Source organism: Alligator mississippiensis, chromosome 4, assembly GCF_030867095.1.
Source record: "Alligator mississippiensis isolate rAllMis1 chromosome 4, rAllMis1, whole genome shotgun sequence".
Lineage (NCBI taxonomy): Eukaryota > Metazoa > Chordata > Crocodylia > Alligatoridae > Alligator > Alligator mississippiensis.
The window spans coordinates 90655470-90675291 of NC_081827.1; the positions used below are offsets into that span (position 1 = coordinate 90655470).

The following is a 19822-nucleotide window of genomic DNA, read 5'->3' on the forward strand; positions in this document are numbered from 1 at the left end:
CTGTCACAATTTTGGGGACAGGTCCATCTTCCATCTGGTGGGCAGTCATCCTCCCTCCCACTCTTCCCACCCCCAAAGCCTGAACACTAGGATGTTGCTGAAGAAGAAAAAAGAAAGTTTACAATGTAGGACAGCATCCTGCAGATACAACAGAGAGGTGCTGAATCCAAGATGTTATGGCTGTCACTCAAGGAATGGGAGCAAAGGGAATTTGAGAAATTAGTGGGAAGAGAGACTATAGAACAAGCACATGACTGGAAATTTGTAGGATATCTATTCTGAATGGTACTGAGTTGGTCTGAGCATCCACATGTCTCTATGCAAGCCTACAACTCTGTGCAGGCTTCTGAGCAGGCCCCTGAGCTATGTGCTGTTTGGGCCTATGAACCATCAACAGTCCCTGTAAATGGGGAGGTCCCTGTGCAGTGTCCTGTCCATGGCCCAGTACCAGTTATGAACCCAGTGCAATGTCCTGTCATGGCACCAGCCGCCATACAAGACTCTTACTATGCATGCCCCTCTTCAAGTGTTTAATGAAGCCCAAGGAACTCCTTCAGCCCCTACTTCTTCGCTTTGAGTTTCCACTGTGCCTCCATTGCCTGCAAACTGTTTAAGAGGTGTAATTTCCAACAGTCCCTAGGGATTCAAATACCTCTAGCAATGCCAGGGAGGAGGAGGTGTGCTTCGCTTGACACTGTGTACAGCACAAGACCATCCATTGTGAGAGAGGAAAGAAAGGTGGGAGAGGAAATAAAAGTAGGAGGAGGCAGCAGTAGGAGGCAGCAGATGTCGATGCTATTGAATCTGCATTTTTCAGTAAAGTTTAAGTTTGCACTTTGCTTTTTGAGAATTGATGATACTAAACAAACAAAAAAAACCAGCAACAGAAGAAACACTTCTACTTTTCATTAGTAGTCAGCTAGCCGATTACATTGTCCTGAAATCTCCTTCTTTTATGTATGCGTGATATAATGAAGCCCTATGTTTGTTTAAGTAGTCGCTGTCCACTCAGTTGTAAGGAAATAGAAAGCTGCAGCTATGGCAAAGGGCTTTATTGAAGTACAAAAAGCCAGAAACTATATATCTATACAAGTCAATAAAATGACAGCCCATGTGCCCAAATTAGCAAGCACAGAGAGTTACATTTAAATTGATATTTAACTTGGCAAATAAATAAACCCTTATCCAATTCAAGCCTTATAATTAATCAGGCACAAAATAACCCTGTACAGATTAGCAGTCCCTTCACTGCAGAAGTTTTTAAAAATAAGCACAGCAGCCACTTTAAATTCCTGGTACATATCAGTACGGCATGTTCCATGGTATTTCATTATTGACAAAGCAGTGCATGCATTAGTGTAATCAGTTACTCATAAAAAATCACCATGTGTGGCATAGATGTGAATGCATATGGCATCTTTAATTTCCATTGCTTCTCTTGACCTTGGGCTCATAGTGTTTATGAGGGCTCTTTCTGATTGTACAAATTGGTTGAGAACTTTATTGACATCCATGTTTCCTACCATATAAAACTGTTTGCCTCTCATTTTTGCAGATGTGCAGGAAGCAGCAAGCTATAGTCATGCATATGGCTTTTGGCACATTGGCATTCAAATGATTTTGTAGGTAGCACCATCTTGCCCTCAGTTTTCCAAATGTGAATTCCCCCACCATTCTGCAACTGGTAAGAAAGGGGTTGAGTTTCCTTTCTGGCTGTGCCTTCATGAGCCATGTCAGGAAGGCATGGACAAAGTCTTCCATAATTTCAGTGGGCATGAGCCCCCTGTTCATGGTCCTGTCCTTGGGAAGGATTAAGATCCTGGCATGTTCCGGCACATAAATGTCAAATTGCCTTGGAACCTGGTGGTATGCACCTTGTCAGTACTTTTCATGTCATTCATCAGTTTGCCCCTGTAGTGCCCTTTGTAGTTACTATATTCATGAACTCATTTAGGAGGGCAAACTGTGGGCACATGCACACCATCAGTGTCTCCAGGCCACTTTGAAAACCCCATTCACTGAAAGCCAGCTATTAGTTTAAGTAAAACCCTGAGGCCCATAGCCTACAGGTAAATCACCTTCATAACAGAAATGCAAATCTTCACCATCATCTTCACCACCATGAGGCCAACAGTTGACCAGACAACATCCAGATGGTTAGCTTTGGACCTGTAATGTTATGTGGTAACCAATGTCTAGAGAACAATAGCAACCCACTTCTGTTGATAGGGCTCTCTCAAATGTTTTGTATAGTGTGGATGGTTGGGTCAAGGTCCTTGCAGAGAGTCATAAAGGTTTGCTTCCTCATGTAGTAGTTCTGGAGTGAGTACTGGTCATCTTAGACTTGTAAAATGATGTGATCTCTCTACACTAGTGTAGATGTGGGGATAATTTGACAATTGCAACATTAATTGTGCTTTCCAAATCTGTCTTGTATGCTTCTACATTTGTCATGCCCAGCACTCTTGTCTCTTCTAATTCTGAAAGGCCTTCCAGTATTTTCACATCATAAGCAGTTTATCTGCAGCCAGGAAGAGCTAATCCAATGGATCCATGGTTCTGATTACTGCTACAAATGCACTGAACTAAGCAGCATGTTGGATTGACAAATCTGCATGTAATGGTGGGTAAACATAAATTTCCACCTTTAGCTGTATTAAGGGAAGACAGGTGGTCTCACATTGTGCTGAATATAACTTCCTAGAAGACCTCTTCTCTGTACAGTGCTTGGGAACATGGGATGCATGCCTGTTAATCTCAGCACTATACACAAGAGCCTGTAGTCACAGTGTGGATGCAGGTAATGACAGGCTGGTGCATTTGAGGCAAAACAATTTGGATGGGGGAAAAGTAGCTTGCAGCTCATGCACCAGAGCATGCAGATACCTAGCAATGCAGTACATGTATACTACAAGGCCTGTCTGTCCTTTGGAGTATGAGTAGGGTGGAGGTGAGAAGGTGCATGGGAGTGAATAGACAAATATATCTTGCAGGGGGGGTGGGATCCAGGAGGTGTCTGAAAATTGGAGTATCGTATCCCAATTGTGATCTGTAGGTTCCCTTTTTTAAAAAAAATAAAGATTGGACAAGTATCAAAGCAGTAGGCTGGTATGTTCTATAACTGGAATACATAGACATATGACATTAATAATATTAATAATTATTTAAGTGCCAACAACGTGCTCAATTTTGAGCAAGAGAGAGACAAATAAATACTGTATTAAGACACAAGCACACTCAGACACGCTCAAAGCTGAAATAATCACATCCTTCTACATATATGTTTTGTACGTCCCACTTCTAGAGTTCTTTTGTTGGGCAATGATAAATTTCAACCACCTTTTTCCTTTTTAGTGTGGAGAGGTTTCAATATTTCAGTGGAAAATAATGACCAGCATTTTTTTTCTCCATGAAAAGTTATCCCCATTGTCCAACCACCTTGATTGTTGATTAGAAATCGGTTAAAAACCTGTACGGGTGGAATGGAAAAAAGTGGACATTCTTGTAATTTTTTCTCCTAGCTCTGGCTGTGAGTCAGTTCTGTGAAACTGGAGCTGGGAGGGGCTGCAGTGCTTGACTGGATCAATGCCATACAAGTCAGGTACATTCTCTGGTAGAGGAAGTGGCCCCTAGATGGGTGGGCAGAAGGTTATTGCTGAAAGTTCCTCTCTCTTCCACCTGGCTGTAGGGCACAACACGACCAGTGTGCGCTGATCAGAAATTAGAAGCCTGGCTGAAGGGTTTTGGAGTCCAGCTGATGACCTGTCTGATTACCAGGACCAGCACCAAGGAGCTCTGGTGCACTGGAGGATATGATCTTCACACATGTAGTAGGTGTGTGATGGCTGTTGAGCTAAGCCATATGGTTGAGGGGAGAGAATTGAGGCGAAAGGCAGGATAGGTCTAAACATCCTCTTTTGGTCTAGGAGAGAATGGGAACTAAAAAACTACATGTGCAGACCAAAAGAGGGTGGGAGAAGAAGACAAGACCCTTCTTTTTCATCAGATGCAGCACCATCAGTCTGACTCGCTCTCTTTGCGGCATAAGAGAAGCACCATGTGGCCTGTCCCCATGGTCCCTTTCTGACTGTTCATTGTCTCTCTGTTCATTGATGAGCTACTACTTGGTGTCTTTCCCACCAGCATACTCTTGATATGGACTTGCCCGGGCTTTAGGCCGTGGAATGGAGAAATCCTTTTGGGGATCAAGGGTCTGAAAAGAAAATGATAAAAGTTCTTAGACTTCAGAGTTGAAGAAGAGAAATGCAATTAGACTAGCAGGGGAGAGATTAAACTAAAGAGCAAGAAATATCTCCTAAGAGTGTGATCTGTTAGACTATGGAAGAGTCTCCCAGGGGAAATGGCTGGAGCCATTTGCCTTGTTGAGCCATTTGAAACAGGAGAGGACAAAATACTGAAGTCAACAGCAGGGCATGATTCTGTCTTGGGTAGGGCATGTGCCGGTAAGGTAGTGTGGAAAAGACATGAACTGTGAAGGCAAGCCCAGTTCTCATAGACTCTGGGTTCTAGTTCTCGTGAATGTTCATTATGGCTTGTCTCTGGGTCCCTAGTAAAGGCTAAGGAGTTTTCATTGCAGCATGTTGCTTGCCCAGGTGAGATTTACCCTACAACTCCTGATAACCATGAATTGAGTTTCACCACGATCCCATGCAGATAGGGGCACCCTCTCCTCACACAAATGAATAACTTTCACTTCACTGACGCCTCCTCAGGGCCCACCCATCTCTGCCCTTCTCTTCTCATTCTGTTCATCCAATGTTCAAGTTGTGTGTGTCTCTATCTCCTTGGTGAGATAGGTGAAGGGAAATATGTACTTACCTTCAACTGAAAATGAGGAGAATATGAGCTATAAGCTAGGTCTCCATTGCCTTCTGAGAAAAAAAAAATGAACAAAAGACACTGGGTTAGTTTCACATAATTACCACGAAAATACCATCAGAAATTCCCCGGGGGCCCAGCGTTGTATGGGTAACTGCCTCTTCTTTCACGCTGGTCACCCTCTATGTCAGGGGTGGGCAAAATGCGGCCAGCCAGGCCATTCTATCCAGCCTGCGGGGCCCCTAAAAATGTAGAAAATTAATATTTATCTGCCCCTGGCTGCCTGTCATGCGGCCCTGGATGGCTTGCCAAAACTCAGTAAGCCGCCCTCCTCCCTAAACAATTGCCCACCTCTGCTCTATGTAAACAGCGAGCAGGAGCCATGTGCATTTCACAAGATACATAAAGTCATACAAACACCCATTTTCTTATCAAGTAAGCAAAGAATGATAAGATCTTTGTAAAAGACAGGAAATGGGTGGTTGGGGATGTTAACATCCCTCAGTGTCCCTAGACAGTTGTCCTGTCCTGGACCTACCAAATTAAGTTTCTTCTACATGCACACATAGCTTTTCACTCTCCCTAGCTCCTCATCACACACATTCTCATTAACATTTGATTTGGTCCTATGTTAGTAGGGATGAGATTTTCATAGAGAACAGGAGCCCTTCCTTCCTTGCTTGCTTGCTTGCTTGCTTGCTTCCTTCCTTCCCTTTTGATAGGATGATTTTATTTTTCTAAGAAGATAATAGAAGCGAGATCAGAACTGAAAGAAACAATGCACTAGGTGTGATCTGAATGTCTCTACATGTGCCCAATACTAATAAGGGCTAGTAAGTAGGGCTGTGAGAAGCTTCTGATGCTGATTTGATTTGGAGAAGATTCGGCCCGATTCAGTGGTTGAATCTCCCAATCCAAATCGAATCAGGGGACTAATAAAAAGGTCCGAATCTATTCGAAGCTCTCTGAATCTTCAGAAAAGATTCAGAGAGCTTCGTTGATTCAGGCAGTCCCCGCCCGCTGCAGCAGGGAGCTGGACTCAGACTCCAAACTGGTAAGTAGGGGTCTGGGGGAGGGCACCATGGGGGGACCTCTGCCAGGCCCCATCCCCTGCCCACTCCCCCAGCTCCCTCCAACTCCTGCCTGCTTCTCCAGCCCCCCCATGGCTGCCCCACGCCCAGCTCCCAGTGCTTTAAAAAAAAGCCCCACTTACCAGGTGCTGCGGGAGGGGCAATCTTGGCTGCTCCCCACTGCCCCATGTTGCGTGGGGGGCTCTGCATGAGCCCACAAATCCTCCCCCACTGTCCCAGCCCCCTTCCCCCCATGGCTGCCCTGCCCGCCCCAGCTCTGGCCCTTCAAGGAAAAAAACCCCGAAAAAACCCCCGAACTCACCAGCTCCTGCAGTGGCCTTGGGGCTTCAGGGGGCTTGTGGAAGAGCCCCCCCAGGTGGCATGGGGCTGCGTGGTGCAATGGGGATCACCCCCCCCCCCCCACTGGGCAGGAACTGGTGAGTCTGAGGTTTTGGGGAGGTTTTTTATTTTAAGGGCCAGAGCTGCGACAGGTGGAGCAGCCGTGGGGGGGAGGGCCTGGGACGGCAGTGGAGGGGTTGGGGGGCTAATGGCAGAGCCCCCCATACAGCGTGGGGCAGTGGGGGGTAGCGGGGATTCCCCGCCCCGCCTGGCAGCACCTGGTGAGTCGGAGCTTTTTTTTTTCAAAATGTCAGGAGCTGGGCTGGGTGGGGCAGCTATTGCTGAGGCTGGGAGAGTGGACAGGGGATGGGCCTGGGTGATTCGGAGATTTGGCAGCAGCCAAAGCTCTGAATCAGATTCAGCCGGATCGATTCGGGACAGTGATTTGAATCACCGAATTGAATCACTGTCCCCTGAATTGGCCGAATCTGAATCTGAAGCAAATACTAGTAGTTTTGCACAGGTCTACTAATAAGAGTCAAACAAATATGCCATAAATCCTAATATTTTTATTCTCTTGAATTTCCAGACTTGTCTGTCTGTACCAGTATCCACTTTAGTGCCAGTTTACTCACTCATTTCTTACACATCTTTAGCCTCTTCCTTATTCTTTATCTTTTCTCATCCTCAGTTTGAGATATTCTCTTTTTCCTAATTATTCTGGAGCTCTTTCTCTTCCTATCTGTAGGTCATTCATCTTAAAACATTCTATCCATATTGGCTCATGATTAGTACGCCTCTCTCTCTCTCTCTCTCTTTTTCTCTCTCATGATGCATTTTATAACACTGTATACATGGACACTGCTATGATATGAAAGAGCACACTTCATCATACCTTGCATGATCTCCTCCTGGCTATAGGCTCGGTTTTCCATTCCAGAACTCTGCTTTATGTGTTTAGGTTGACAGAAATTATTTTCCAGAGGGTAGTCCTCAGGCCTGCTTGGGCTGGTGAGGAAACAGAGTTCAGGTACTATGTACATGATTAGGAAGACCCAGCCATTAGACACCAGAGCGATGCTGAGGGTGGGGTCATCCCACATGTCTTGCATGGTTAAGACTCCCATGAGCATGGTGATCCATACCACCCAGATGGCTATGGAGAACAGGGCAGTGAAAAAGATGTGTGCTCCAGACCTCTTCCAGCCTTTGTGAGGACCACAGAAGGTGAACATTGAGAACAGGAAGGTGAGAGCCAGCAAGAAGAGGACATAGATCAGAAGCATGACAAAGTCACTATTGTGTTGGTCCCGAGACATCTGAGTAAAGTTTAAATGGTTCGTCTTAATGACTATATATTCTATAGCTATGATAACCTGAACCAGAGTAAAGCCAGTGGCAAGAATCAGCAGCACCCAACATGAAATAGGAGTCTTCCCCCTCACCAGCTTGATGAGATTTGAGGAATGAGTCAGGAGACAGGAGAAGCAGAGGGCAAAGAGAACCCCAAAGAGGAAAAAGCGTGTTGGGCCAGTCCTCTCATTGAAATTAATGATGAAGGCAAAGGTAAGGCCAAAGATACCTAAGGTACCTAAGAGGAAAAGGAAATAGACAGGAATCATGTTTCGCTTGCTGTTGTCTTGGACTTTGCAGATGAGGAAAAGGAGTGAGAACATGAGTATGACTGTGGTAACAACACCAGCAGCAGCCAGTGACTCCAGGACGATGCCCCAGGCTCGGTTAGTGTCACAGAGGAGATAATAGTCGGAGCCAATGTTGCCACAGCCTGGAGGAGGTGTTGTGCCAGCCATATTGACTGATGGAACAGGCCAAAGCAGAAGTGTCTTCTTCGAAATATCTGTAAAAGAAAGTAAGACAAATGATTAACAGCCATCTTGGTAGGTGTTGTAGGCAGAATGGTTCACTGTACCTCTTCTTCTTATAATGAGGCTCTCTCTAAGAACACAGGATCTACTGACCAATCTCAATCTCATTTCCTTCTATGACCAGGTGGCATATCACCTGGACAAGGGGGAAGAGATTGATGTCATATATCTGGACTTTAAAAAAGCCTTTGATCTGGTGTCCCATGATTGCCTCATGGAAAAGTTGGCCAACTGCAGCCTCAGCTACATCATAGTCCAATGGCTGAGGAATTGGCTCTGAGATTGGACCCAGAGAGTGGTATTTGACGTAAGTGAATCATCAAGGCGCTCTGTGACCAGTGGTGTCCCCCAAGGCCTGTACTCTTGAACCTGTACTCTTGAACATCTTTATTAACGATGTGGACGCTGGTGTCAGAAGTGCACTGGCCAATGACACCAAACTTTGGGGTAGAGCATCCACACCCAAAGATAGGCTGGTGATCCAGGCTGACCTTGATAGGCTTAGAAAGTGGGGAGATAAGAACCTGATGACATTCAATACAGAAAAATGCAAGGTACTCCACCTCAGGGAAATAAGTCTGCGTCACACTTATAGTCTTGGCAGTGCTACGCTCACTAGCACCATGACCAAAAGGGACTTGGGGGTCACGATTGACCACAAGATGAACATGAGCCACCAATGCGATGTTCCAGCTGGTAAAGTGAACAAAACTCTGGCTTGCATCCATAGGTGCTTCTCAAGCAAATCTCAGGATGTCATCCTTGCACTGTACTAGGCCTTGGTGAAGCCATAGCTGGAGTACTGCATCCAATTCTGGGCTCCACAATTCAAGAAGGATGTGAAGAAGCTTGAGAGAGTCCAGAGGAGAGCCATGTGCATGATCAGAGGGCAAGAGAACAGGACTTATGAAGATAGGCTGAGAGCCATGGGACTCTTCAGCCTGGAAAAGTGCAGGCCCAGGGGTGACCTGGTGGTTACCTATAAGTACATAAGAGGTGTGCATCAGGATCTGGGGGAATGTCTGTTCACCAGAGCACCCCAAGGGATGACAAGGTCCAACAGTTACAAAGTCCTCCGAGACCGTTTTAGGCTGGACATAAGGAACAACTTCTTTACTGTCCAAGCCACCAAGGCCTGTAATAGATTCCCTCCAGAAGTGGTGCAAGCACCTACTCTGGACTTTTTTATAATGTTTGGAAGCTTATCTTGCTGGGATCCTTTGACCCTAGCTGACTTCCTGCCCCTGGGGCAGGGGGCTGGATTCGATGATCTTCTGAGGTCCCTTTCATCTCTAATGTCTATGAAATCTAATGTAGCAAAATAGACCAATGGCCCATCTAGAACAGCTCTACATCTCAGGCAGTGAGAAATGCCAAACACCACAGAGGAAGGTAAATTACCCTCATATTGTCCCTAATTGTGCAATCCTGGGCATGTCTACATGTGTGCCTCACTACGTAGCTGGTATTATGGAGTCCTAGTGGTGCACAGGTCACCAAAGTGACAAGCTACAGTGATGTAGCTCATCGCTACAACAACGTAGAATCAGCGGGCACTAACCATGATGCCACTGCCGTAGCAACAAGTTATTGCATAGTAGCAATGAGCGTGTCAAGAAGTATTATGCACAAGGATGTGCTTAATCTAAGATTCAATGACCCCATGTTTAGATTTTCTAAAACAATTTGGTAAGAACTCAGTCCTGCTCCATTGAATTCAATGGAACTGTTCTCAGAACTGGTCCTAACAGGAGCTAGTGGTTCTAAAAAATATTATTTTATAGTATGCTTGTTGCTACTGCACAGTAGCAATGGCATAAGGGTTAGTGCCCGCCGATTCTATGTTGCTGTAGCTCATCTCTACAGAGACATAGCATGTCGTGTAGATGCACCCACTGTATCACAGTGCGTAGGAAGTTTCCTTCTAAACTCTAGCAGATACCCTGAAACATAGAGATTGATCATCATTGTGATTTTTATTGTAGATGGCATGCCTGCAAGTGGCAAGGATTATTTGGTGAAATATTTTATTGGACTAGCTGTATAATTGGGAAATATGCCTTTCATGCATTTCCTATAATCACAGCTACAACCTCCCACCAAATCTGCAGATGTGCTTAATCCTTTTTTGACATTTACTGGAGGTACAGACACACAATAAGTGCATATAGAGTAAGCGGACTTTGTTCTGCACAATAATACTAAAAAATAATATTTTTTAGAACCACTAGCTCCTGTTGGGACCAGTTCTGAGAACAGCTCCATTGAATTCAGTGGAGTGGGACTGAGTTCTTACCAAATTCTTTTAGAAAATCTAAAGGTGGGGTCACTGAGTCTCAGACTAAGCACATCCTTGTGCATATTTCATCTTGACAAGCTCTGTACATGGAGGTTCTCTAAGACCATAGATGCAACAAAATGTAAATGTAAATACACAGAGGATCTGGAAGGCAACCAGATGCTAGTGGAGAGAACAGAGTGAAGCCATTGGTACCAGGAAGAATAGCACTGTATTGATTTCTCTTCAACCCACATCACTAAAACCATATAGCAGAAATGAATTACCATGGGCATTATAAATTATTTTGATTATAGATTTAGCCCCTTTGGTGGTAAACTTCCCACAAACTAATCCTGATTTCTTTCTAATGTCTTTCATGAATTTGGATAAATAACTTCTGTTCCATACAATGTTTTCCAAAAAAAAGTGTTCCTCTTGGCTATTTACTGTTGTTGTTTCCAGGAATGTAAATCAACATGCATTGTTTCTGTTTCCATCTTAGAGGGTTGAAACATTTTAAAACAGGAAAACAACCACTCACCAAGGAGGGATAAATGCCTCCTGTTGTTTTTTTTTAGATTAATCATCATTCATGAAACTTTGGGAATTTACAGTCATTTGCACAAATACCTGACGGATGTTAAAATACTATGCGTAATGAATAATGTGACCCTCATGAATCTTAGAAAAGCAAATTCAGCACATGTATTCACAAAAATATTCACAAATCAGATTACTTGACTCTTTGACCAGCTCTAGCAGATGCACAGACAGGTGCACAATGCATAAGCTAACAGGGACCAAGGACAGGAAAAAAACAGTTGCAGAACTCACAGACAGCGAGATATTTTGCCCAGCATGTGCTGGTAGTGAAAGAAAGATTAGAAATCTACCAGCAAGCAACCAGCATTAGCCAAACTTCAGCCAGACAAAATGGAAAAGAGCATGAAAGTCTCAGAAATGCAGGTCTGAAATAATCTGTTAAGTTTCTTCTGACGTACTTTGTATTTATTAATTATTAATTGTGCAATACCGTCAGTACATTCAGCAGTCTACACACTTAATTACCGAAGTCCTGACATGCCTTTAAAAACTGAGAGTTTCCTTTTTCTCAGAGCATATGTGTAACAAAGTCTGCAGGGTCTGCCCCTATCTCGCTGCAACCCCTCCACCATATTTCAGCCTGTAGATTCATGGGCACTTCTGAACGGATGCAGTAAGGAGTGCTCTTCAGAGGCTAAACCTCTGAACACTTGAAAGTACCCAAAGTCTCTGGCAAGCTTATACACCCTGCTCTGGACAGTATGTCTTTGCACTGTTATCCATACCATAGCCAGATTAAAAAGTTACTCAATTTGTCCACCTGAGTTGCAATCATACCTCTGAAGCAGAGACCTAGACCTAGTCTTTTCTTTTAGGAGCTAGATCACACTGTGTTCATCTTAATACTGAAGGGTACAATAGTTGTAAGGAATTTTTTTTTGGGGGGGGGGGTTGGGGGGGGAGGGGGATCCATAAACTGCAGAACATATGCACAAAGAAAGTTAATGCCAACAATCCCATGTTACAGATCTGAAAGCTCAGCCACAGAGAGACTAAGGAGCTTATCCAAAGATCAGTGGCACAATCAGGAACAAAAGCAGGTCTCCTGACTTCACATCCAATGCTCTATCCACTCTGCTATACTACGCATATTTCCCATCACTGAGAGAGTCCAATCTCCCTGCACCCCCTTCACTGCAGCTAGAACTGTACTTCCTTAGCTGTAGCCTGGGCTATACAGCTATGAGTTACCTTTTCTGCCTCCTGTATGGAAGCTGAGGTCTCGGTGGTAGTGGCTGGAGGAGAATTCCTAGCGCATTCAGTAACAGAGTAACCTCAGTTCCTGTAATCCTGGGGAAGCAGCAGTTCTGCACTCCCACTCTTACAGGGCAGCTTTAAAAGCAAATGGGATGGAAAGGGTGGGGAACAGACACGCCTATTCCAGTTTCACTGCTCTTGGTGCTGTTATGAAAATAAAATCTTAGTGCCAGGAGATGAAGTAAAAAAATTCTGATGTCAGCAGGGCAGTCACTCCAGAAGCAGGGTGGAGATGGAACCTTTGCCTGTCCCAACCCCAGGACTGAATCCAATACCTGTCATCAAAGCAACTGATAAGCTTCACTTCTTTCTGAGACCTGGCACCAGCAGAGCGAGTGATTGTGGCAGACCTCAAGCGAGAAAAACAGCACATCATCATACCTGGCACATGTGCTTCCCCAAAATATAACTGATCACTGGCATAGCTTTGTGATGAGAATGGCCTTCTAAATAGCTTGTGCGCTGTAGTTCAGGAGAAAGAGGGACTTGGATCATCACCCCAAATTGTGACAATCCCCAAATCTTTTCTCCCTTGAAAAGTATGGAAATGTCATTCAACTAGGCCTATTCTTGAGAACTTTTCTCCTTTCCTTATTATACTTTTTTGTCCTGTAGATACCATCTGGGCTTGTGCAGAAATTCATTACCATGTCCTGAAAAAAATCTTTTTCCTGATTATTACCCAGCTCCAATGTTCCAGGGAAAGTAAGCTCTGATGATGTTTCTATGTGCACTGTCAAGCAGCTGAATCACTGTTACAATCATTTCCTGGATATAAAAAAATATTTCATATGCTGGACTCTGTGACAAATACCTTTTTCTTTCCAGTCTGGTTCTGACCAATCCCACACATCATAATGATGCATGTTTGAAAGTGAACAGGGCTATTTGAATGAGAGAATGATTTCATTAATTTGAAATGTTGCTGAGTGGAATTGCTCTCAGTACCTAAGCAGGATCAGGGCCCATTCATGCTGGACTCTATACACATAAGAGCCAACTCCTTACTCTGAGAATTTGGCATTCTAAATGCATTACACTCATTTCTTCAAAGTTTCAGAGAGTGACAATTGTACACCTGACCTCCGGCTAGCTTTTGAACACCAGCAATGATATAGCACAGGAGGAGGTGCCTGACTGGTCCATTTACACTGACCACTCATCATGTAATGTCTGTGTACGTTTATGAGGTTCCTTAAGAAGAAAAGGGTTTAAATCTTTAAATCTGTCCTTTCACACCTCTGGTTTTAGAGGTTAGGAAAGAAGCAGGCAGCTGTGAAAATCACAGGAGGGAAAAGGGGCTCTCAAGAGGATTTTGTCACTGAGTCTGCAGATGCAAGATTTGTTTCAAGTAAGTGCTCTCATTTTTGGATCTGTCTGAATCAGGCCTTGGGGCCTCCTGAAGTTCACTTGTCACTATTTTTGCATCTAGGATTACAAGAACAAAGGATTGGAAGGGACATCTCAGGCCACCAAGCCCAGTCCCCTGCATTCACATACAACCATTTGTCTAAAAGGGTCCACAAAATTATACATTGCAGTCTTATTTGCCTACCAGAGCCACAAAACCCCTGATGAAGAAGAACTTACAATAAGTCACAGGAAAAGAAAGCAAGCAAGCAAGGGAATGAACCCAGGAAAAATAAGGGTATCACCAATATGTCTGCCATTACAATGGCTGGGGGGTGGGGTTATTAGATGCTCAGATGATCCAAGATAGTGGGTCACAGCCTCTGTCACAGAGGAAAATGAAGCACTCCTTGCCAGTCTGACCTGGGGAATTCCTTCCTGCCTTGAATCTTGTCACTGGTTTATCCTTGTGCACATGAACAGAACGTGACAGCCAGGTACTAAGACATATTCAGAGACCAAGTTTCCTATCACAGTCCCAGTGGGATTCCATATACCTGAAGCCACATAGTGAAAACAATGATTACTATGCCAAGACTATCCCTATCCTATCTGACTAAACCTTGCCATCAACAAAGAGATTAATATTGACATTCTTCAGAATGCTGGACAATTATTATGCTTAATGCACAGAACACACTGATCATTGGGCAGACATGTGACAACATTTTTTAAAGGCAGGCAAGGTTCTTTGAGTAGATGTGATCTCTTTTATTAGACCAACTGAGTAGTTGGAAAAAAGTTCTTGGCAAGCTTTCGGGCGCAGCCACCCTTCTTCAGGCAAAGGGAACCTCTGCTGTTCTGAGACTCCAAGACTGAGAAGAAGCTTGCCTGCCTATGTCCTTAGACCAACATGGCTACAACCAAAACTCCACCAACATTTTTCAAAAGCACCTACATCCCATCAGCTTGGGGCACTTTGGAAAAAAAGTTACCTACAGTCCCTACTCTGAAAGCATTTACATTCTAAAGGCAATCAGTGCTTATGTAGATGTAAAACTGCAGCTTGCAAAAGGGGTTAAACACATAAAACCTACTCATTGGATCTTACTGCCTTACAACTCTGTGGCAAAATTCTCTAAAATGAAGATCAAAAGAGTTGCATATTTTCTCTTTGGCCAGTTGGGGAGAAGCAGTGAAGTCCACAATAAAGTAAATATGTGAATAGGGAGAGATGATACTTAATGCTCTGGAATGCATCTGGATAACATGCTTTTATTTTTGGCCAACAATATTGGCTTGACATCAGATATTTCTGTTTCATTCCTTCTGCTTAGCTGCCTATAAAAGATTCCCCAGTGACATTACAGAAACACCTTTTCCCTTCTTTAAATAAAAAAATATATTACAGTCCTGCTTGGTTAATTTTACACTTGTGCACTGCCCAAGCCCTTTGACTTGCTTTGTTTTTTAATTAGTTCAGATATAAACTTTATGACCTCAGAGACTGCGGTGGAACAGGGGATTAGCACAGAGATACAGGACTTGGTTGGTGTATGTGGCCAGGTCAAATGCACCCTCTGCTGAGAAACAATCAAAAGCAACAGTTATGGCAGCAATGCACTGGAGGGGTAAGCCAGGAGCCCCCCTGTTAGAGCTCTGTTTATGTGAAAGGCTTATTATCCTGTCTCTGGATATTGCTGAATTCATCAATCTGTACCTGGACCTCATGCAGTTTCTCTTAAGAAGAGGTAGCTTTCTTTCTGTAGTGGGCCAGATGGCAAATAAATAGCAGGTGAGTTGTAAAATAAATTTGCAAAAGAAAATAATTCCAGAGTCCCTAAAAGGTCTTCACCTCATGCCTCCTTTCTTCAGATTATCCCAACTACACACTGTGCTACCTGCCATTATAGATTTCATGAACAACATAGAAACATCTATAATACGTGACAACCAATGTGTTTATTTGCTAAGTAGTTCTGACTGCTTCCTCAGCTATGAAACTGAGTTCTTGTTTAAATGAAAAGATTTTTCCAATCCCTTTCTCTTCCTGTATTCCCAGTACATGGACTTCTGGTACATGGGGTTTATCAGGCTTCAGGTGAAGAAGTTTTAATGTGGGCTGCATGTTAAAATATTCACAGCCAACCCTGTTTAATATTTTGTATGAACACAGAAATCCAAACACTGGAACTATCTTCTGAAACGACACAATGGAAAAATGTGAGGGGCAAGGATTTTTATGGGTAGTCTTTTTTACAGGACTGATTGTATGGTTGGGAGAGACAGAGCAATTGCAACAGGAGTTGGAGTGGGGGATTGAATCTGAGTCCCACCCCCACCTCACGGGCCCAGGCCGGAACCCCAAGAGACCCACCCCAGCAGGGGCCGTGGTGTGGGGGCTTGGATTCAACCCTCCACCCAGGCTCCCAGCAGCAGACAGTGACTGTTGCTGCTGCACTGAGAGCTAGGGTATGGGAGAGGAGTTATCTGAGCCCCACCCTGTGCCCCCCTCTGCAAGACCCCAGCAGGTGTAGCTGGGCTGAGCGCATGGGGCATGAGGGCTCAGATCCCACCCCTGCCCCATCTCCAGGCATGAATGAGTTAAGAGGGATACCTTCTCCCAACTCCTTCCTCCCTCTCCCCCTTCCTCCTCCACTGCACAGGGAAGAGACTCTCTGTCTCTTCCCCATGGCAGACCCAGGGATGGGGCTGAGCTGGTGCTTGCCCAGGTAAACACCAGCCCAACCCCACAAAGGTGCATGGGATGTGGGTGGAATCACCTGCTGTTAACCCTTGCAGGGAACCTGTAGAGAAGTTCCCTAATGCGCTTTGCCGGAGAGCACCTTAAGCTAACAGCTGATTTAACGAGGGTTAATTTTTTGTGCAATCAGCCATTTTAAGAGTGCTCTGCAGCTGTGAATGTTTGTTATAACTGTAGAGTGCTTTCAGGGGCCTTATTATGTGAAAAATGCAACATCTGTAAGTGCCCTGAGAGATCCAATCACAAGATGACCTTCTTCAGGTCTGCGCTGGAGTGTCAGCTAATAAAGTCAGGCCTCAAATTACATGGTATTTTTTTTGCACGTTTTCAGTTATGCACAGTCAATTAATTGCAACACTTTATTTTTGTACATGGTATTGATTCACTTTTACATGGTGCAGGTCAGTAGCCAAGATGTGCAGATGCATCTAGAATCAGCTGTTCACTTGCTGCCTCTCCTCCACCATGCTGCTCTCAGTATAGCTGGTAAGTGTGTTGTGTTGTGGTGGAAGGGGAGTGTGGAAGGAAGGAGCATGAGGGGGGCAGATCAATGTCCCCCGTGGTAAGGGAGGGATTGGGGCAGGAGCTGGGGCAGGGGCCGTCCCTTCGGGGTGGGGCGGGCACGGGACAGAGCCATGGCTTGTCTGTTGGCACGGGGGGAGGTGGCTCCCATCGTTGTGTGTACCCTGGGAGGGCATGTGCCCCCTGGACATGGATGGGGTGGGGCAGGATGCAGCTGTGGGCTGGAGCCAGGGCTGTGCGGGGCTCTGCTTGGCAGGGCTGAATTGGGCTGGGCTCAGGGTGGGTGGCAGTGGCACTGGAAGAGGGCTACGGGGGGGGGCTATGGCAGAATTTGGGGTGGCTGAAGCCCCTCCCCATAGGCCCCATCCCAGTGCCTCTGCCACCTGCCCCAAGCCCAGCCCCCACCAAGAAAACCCCAGCATAGCCACAGCTCCAACCTGCAGCTGCAGCCTGCCTGCCCCGCTCCGCAGGGATCTGGGAGTGTGTGGTGTTATCTTCCAGAAAGGGGTCGCCGGCTGGTCCTTCTGGCTGGACAGGTCTGGTCGAGTTGGAGATCAAGAGGGCGCCACTGAGGGTCACTTTTCACTGCCTTTTATCTGTCCCTGGCAGACTTTGGTGACTCCCCAGTTTTCTGGTTTGCCCAATCCAGGGGTCATTGACCCTCGTGGGACTTCCCCCCCCCTCGGTGGCTACTGGACAGCATCTGTCAGCCCCAGGGGTCGTCCGCATGTACGTGCAGGTTTGGGAGTCGGTTGATGAATTTAGAATAGGGCTCTGGGAGTGGTCGATCTGGAGATATTCAGCCCAAAAGTTGGTCTTTGGTGTTGATTAAGTCAGGCCAGGGCTTCTGGCCCTTGATCAGTGAGGTTTAGAGATTTCTCGGTTGTTACATTGTCTTCTATTGAGTTCAGCTTCCAGGTGATAATTGCTGCCTGCTTCCATGTTACACATTCAATCACTGATTCACTCACTCTTTCAGAGGCCAGCCTGATACAGGGAAGGGCAGTTTGATTCCTGCCCTTGTTAACAATGTTACAATGTATAACTTACTAAAACACATTTAGTTGCAAGTTGAAAGGTGAGGAGTATAAAATATAAGCTACAAATGCCATGGCACACAAATAGATAAAAATACCAAACTACAAGGGGAGATACAAAATGCACACATACAAATTTTAAAATACAATTCCTTATCTTAAAGTGAAAGAGAGAGGAAGGAAGAAAAGGTAGAAAAAGAGAAACATATCCAAAGAGGGGAGAGCAAATGCAGGCAAGAGGAAAAGGGGGCTTTCTGCTACATTAGAGGAAAAGGGGGCTTTCTGCTACAGTATCAATTTCTATTTGCGTGGGTTTTTTTTAAGAATGTAACCACTGTGTTAATCGAGGCCCAACTATACATAGAAAAGGGATGAAACTTCTAAAGAGAAACTGAGATCAGAAGTTGCTTTCCTCCCTCCCTGACAGGATAGATTTGTTCTTGTCTCTACAGCTGGGATAAGATTAATGGAAGATAAGACTGGACAAAATCTTTAGCAGGTATAAACTAGCATAACTTAATCAACAAAGGGGCACATTGCAAGATGGTATAGTTTGGTGGAAGAGCATATAGCTGCAGATCAGGAGGTCCCTGGTTTAAATCCAGGTGCACCTTTTGGTAATTCTGCTCCATTTCTTGGAAACTGAGCATGTTTTTTTGTTTGGTTGTTTTTTTGAGTTGATATAGCTGGAGATAGTTCTGCTTTGAGCATGGGGTGGGACTAGATAACCTCCTGAGGTCCCTTCCAACCTTAATTTTCTATAATTCTGTGATTTTACAATACCTGAGGCCTGGCCCATTATTCTGTGTCACACCTATGCCTCATTTTTAATTCACCCCAGAATGCCCTATGCAGCACATAACAATGTTTGCTAATAGGCAAGTAAAGGAATTTCTCCTCCCTGCCATAGGTGTTGTTTGCATCCCCTATAAAATCTCAAGGATTCCCATTTGCTTTGCATCACTGCTGCCACATGTCTGCCTGAAGAGGATTAGACAGTGCTTTCACTCAGAGCAGTTTAGGACATCTCTTACATTCATCACTAGATGACTCAAGGTAACTGATCTGCACTGGAATTTGAGACCGATTTGTCCTGAAAGCAGTGACTTAAACAGAGAGGTCTAGCAATGACTACTGCCGAGGAGGGGGTTGGGACTCTTCTGAATTTTTTAGCTGTCAGATGGATCAGCTAATTGGGGAAGTGTGTGTCAGTCAACTATGGCTTATTAGCATAATTAATCAAACACTGTGATACCCCAAAGGGGGAAAGAAAGAAATTTATGTTGGAGGAGAAGTAGTAGGTCACTGTGTCCATAGGACAGCTAATTCAGCCGTTGATCAAATGCCTTGTTAAGCTCCCTCACCCAACCAAATGAGGTCCTCTTCCCATTGGAATTTTATAATGTTTTATAATGTTTAAATAACTATATATAGTATTGAAGGGAGAAAAAAATCTGTTTCATGGATGATTTTGATATTTTGAAATCAAACATTTGCAACTTCTTTGTGAAAGGTAATGGAGCTTAAATCTGGATGCTCTTAGACTTTTGGTCTCTGGTGGCCTTGGGGCTTGCCAATTCAGAGGTAGTCCCACAAATGGGCTGTGGAGGAGCTGAAGAGGAGAGCCAGAAAGAACTCAGGTAGGATCCTGATGGAACTATGCCTGAGTGCCATGGAAATGTCACTGTGATTGAACCATTTCCGTGAAGCATATATTAGTTTTAACCCTTGACAGTTAGGCTTCTGATGAGTTGATGTTACTGCCCATCATACTAACCAATAGTGTTTCACTGGCTGCAGGTATTCCCCAATTAGTCTGTCTGAATACATCCACTGTCTCTTGGCTTATGGTTCTTTGGGGTAGAAACATCCTT

The 19822-nt window shown here is 44.7% G+C and overlaps 1 protein-coding gene across 2 annotated transcripts in view; it reads right to left on the bottom strand.

Annotated features, from left to right (window-relative positions):
* Positions 1-1037: 1037 nt before the first annotated feature.
* LOC102564137 (retinoic acid-induced protein 3) overlaps positions 1038-19822 on the bottom strand; it is a 31278-nt gene continuing 12493 nt past the window's right edge. Inside the window, exons 1-4 of one of the 2 annotated variants that reach the window (XM_006269660.4) lie at positions 12210-12339; positions 7144-8106; positions 4840-4892; positions 1038-4213 (exon numbers count right to left, since the gene is read on the bottom strand). In XM_006269660.4, coding sequence (XP_006269722.1) covers positions 4121-4213; positions 4840-4892; positions 7144-8059 — 1062 coding nt within the window. In that variant the 5' untranslated portion in view covers positions 8060-8106; positions 12210-12339 and the 3' untranslated portion in view covers positions 1038-4120. Of the gene's footprint in view, positions 4214-4839; positions 4893-7143; positions 8107-12209; positions 12340-19822 lie in introns of those variants that run through there. The other variant, XM_059726276.1, reaches the window with a different exon arrangement.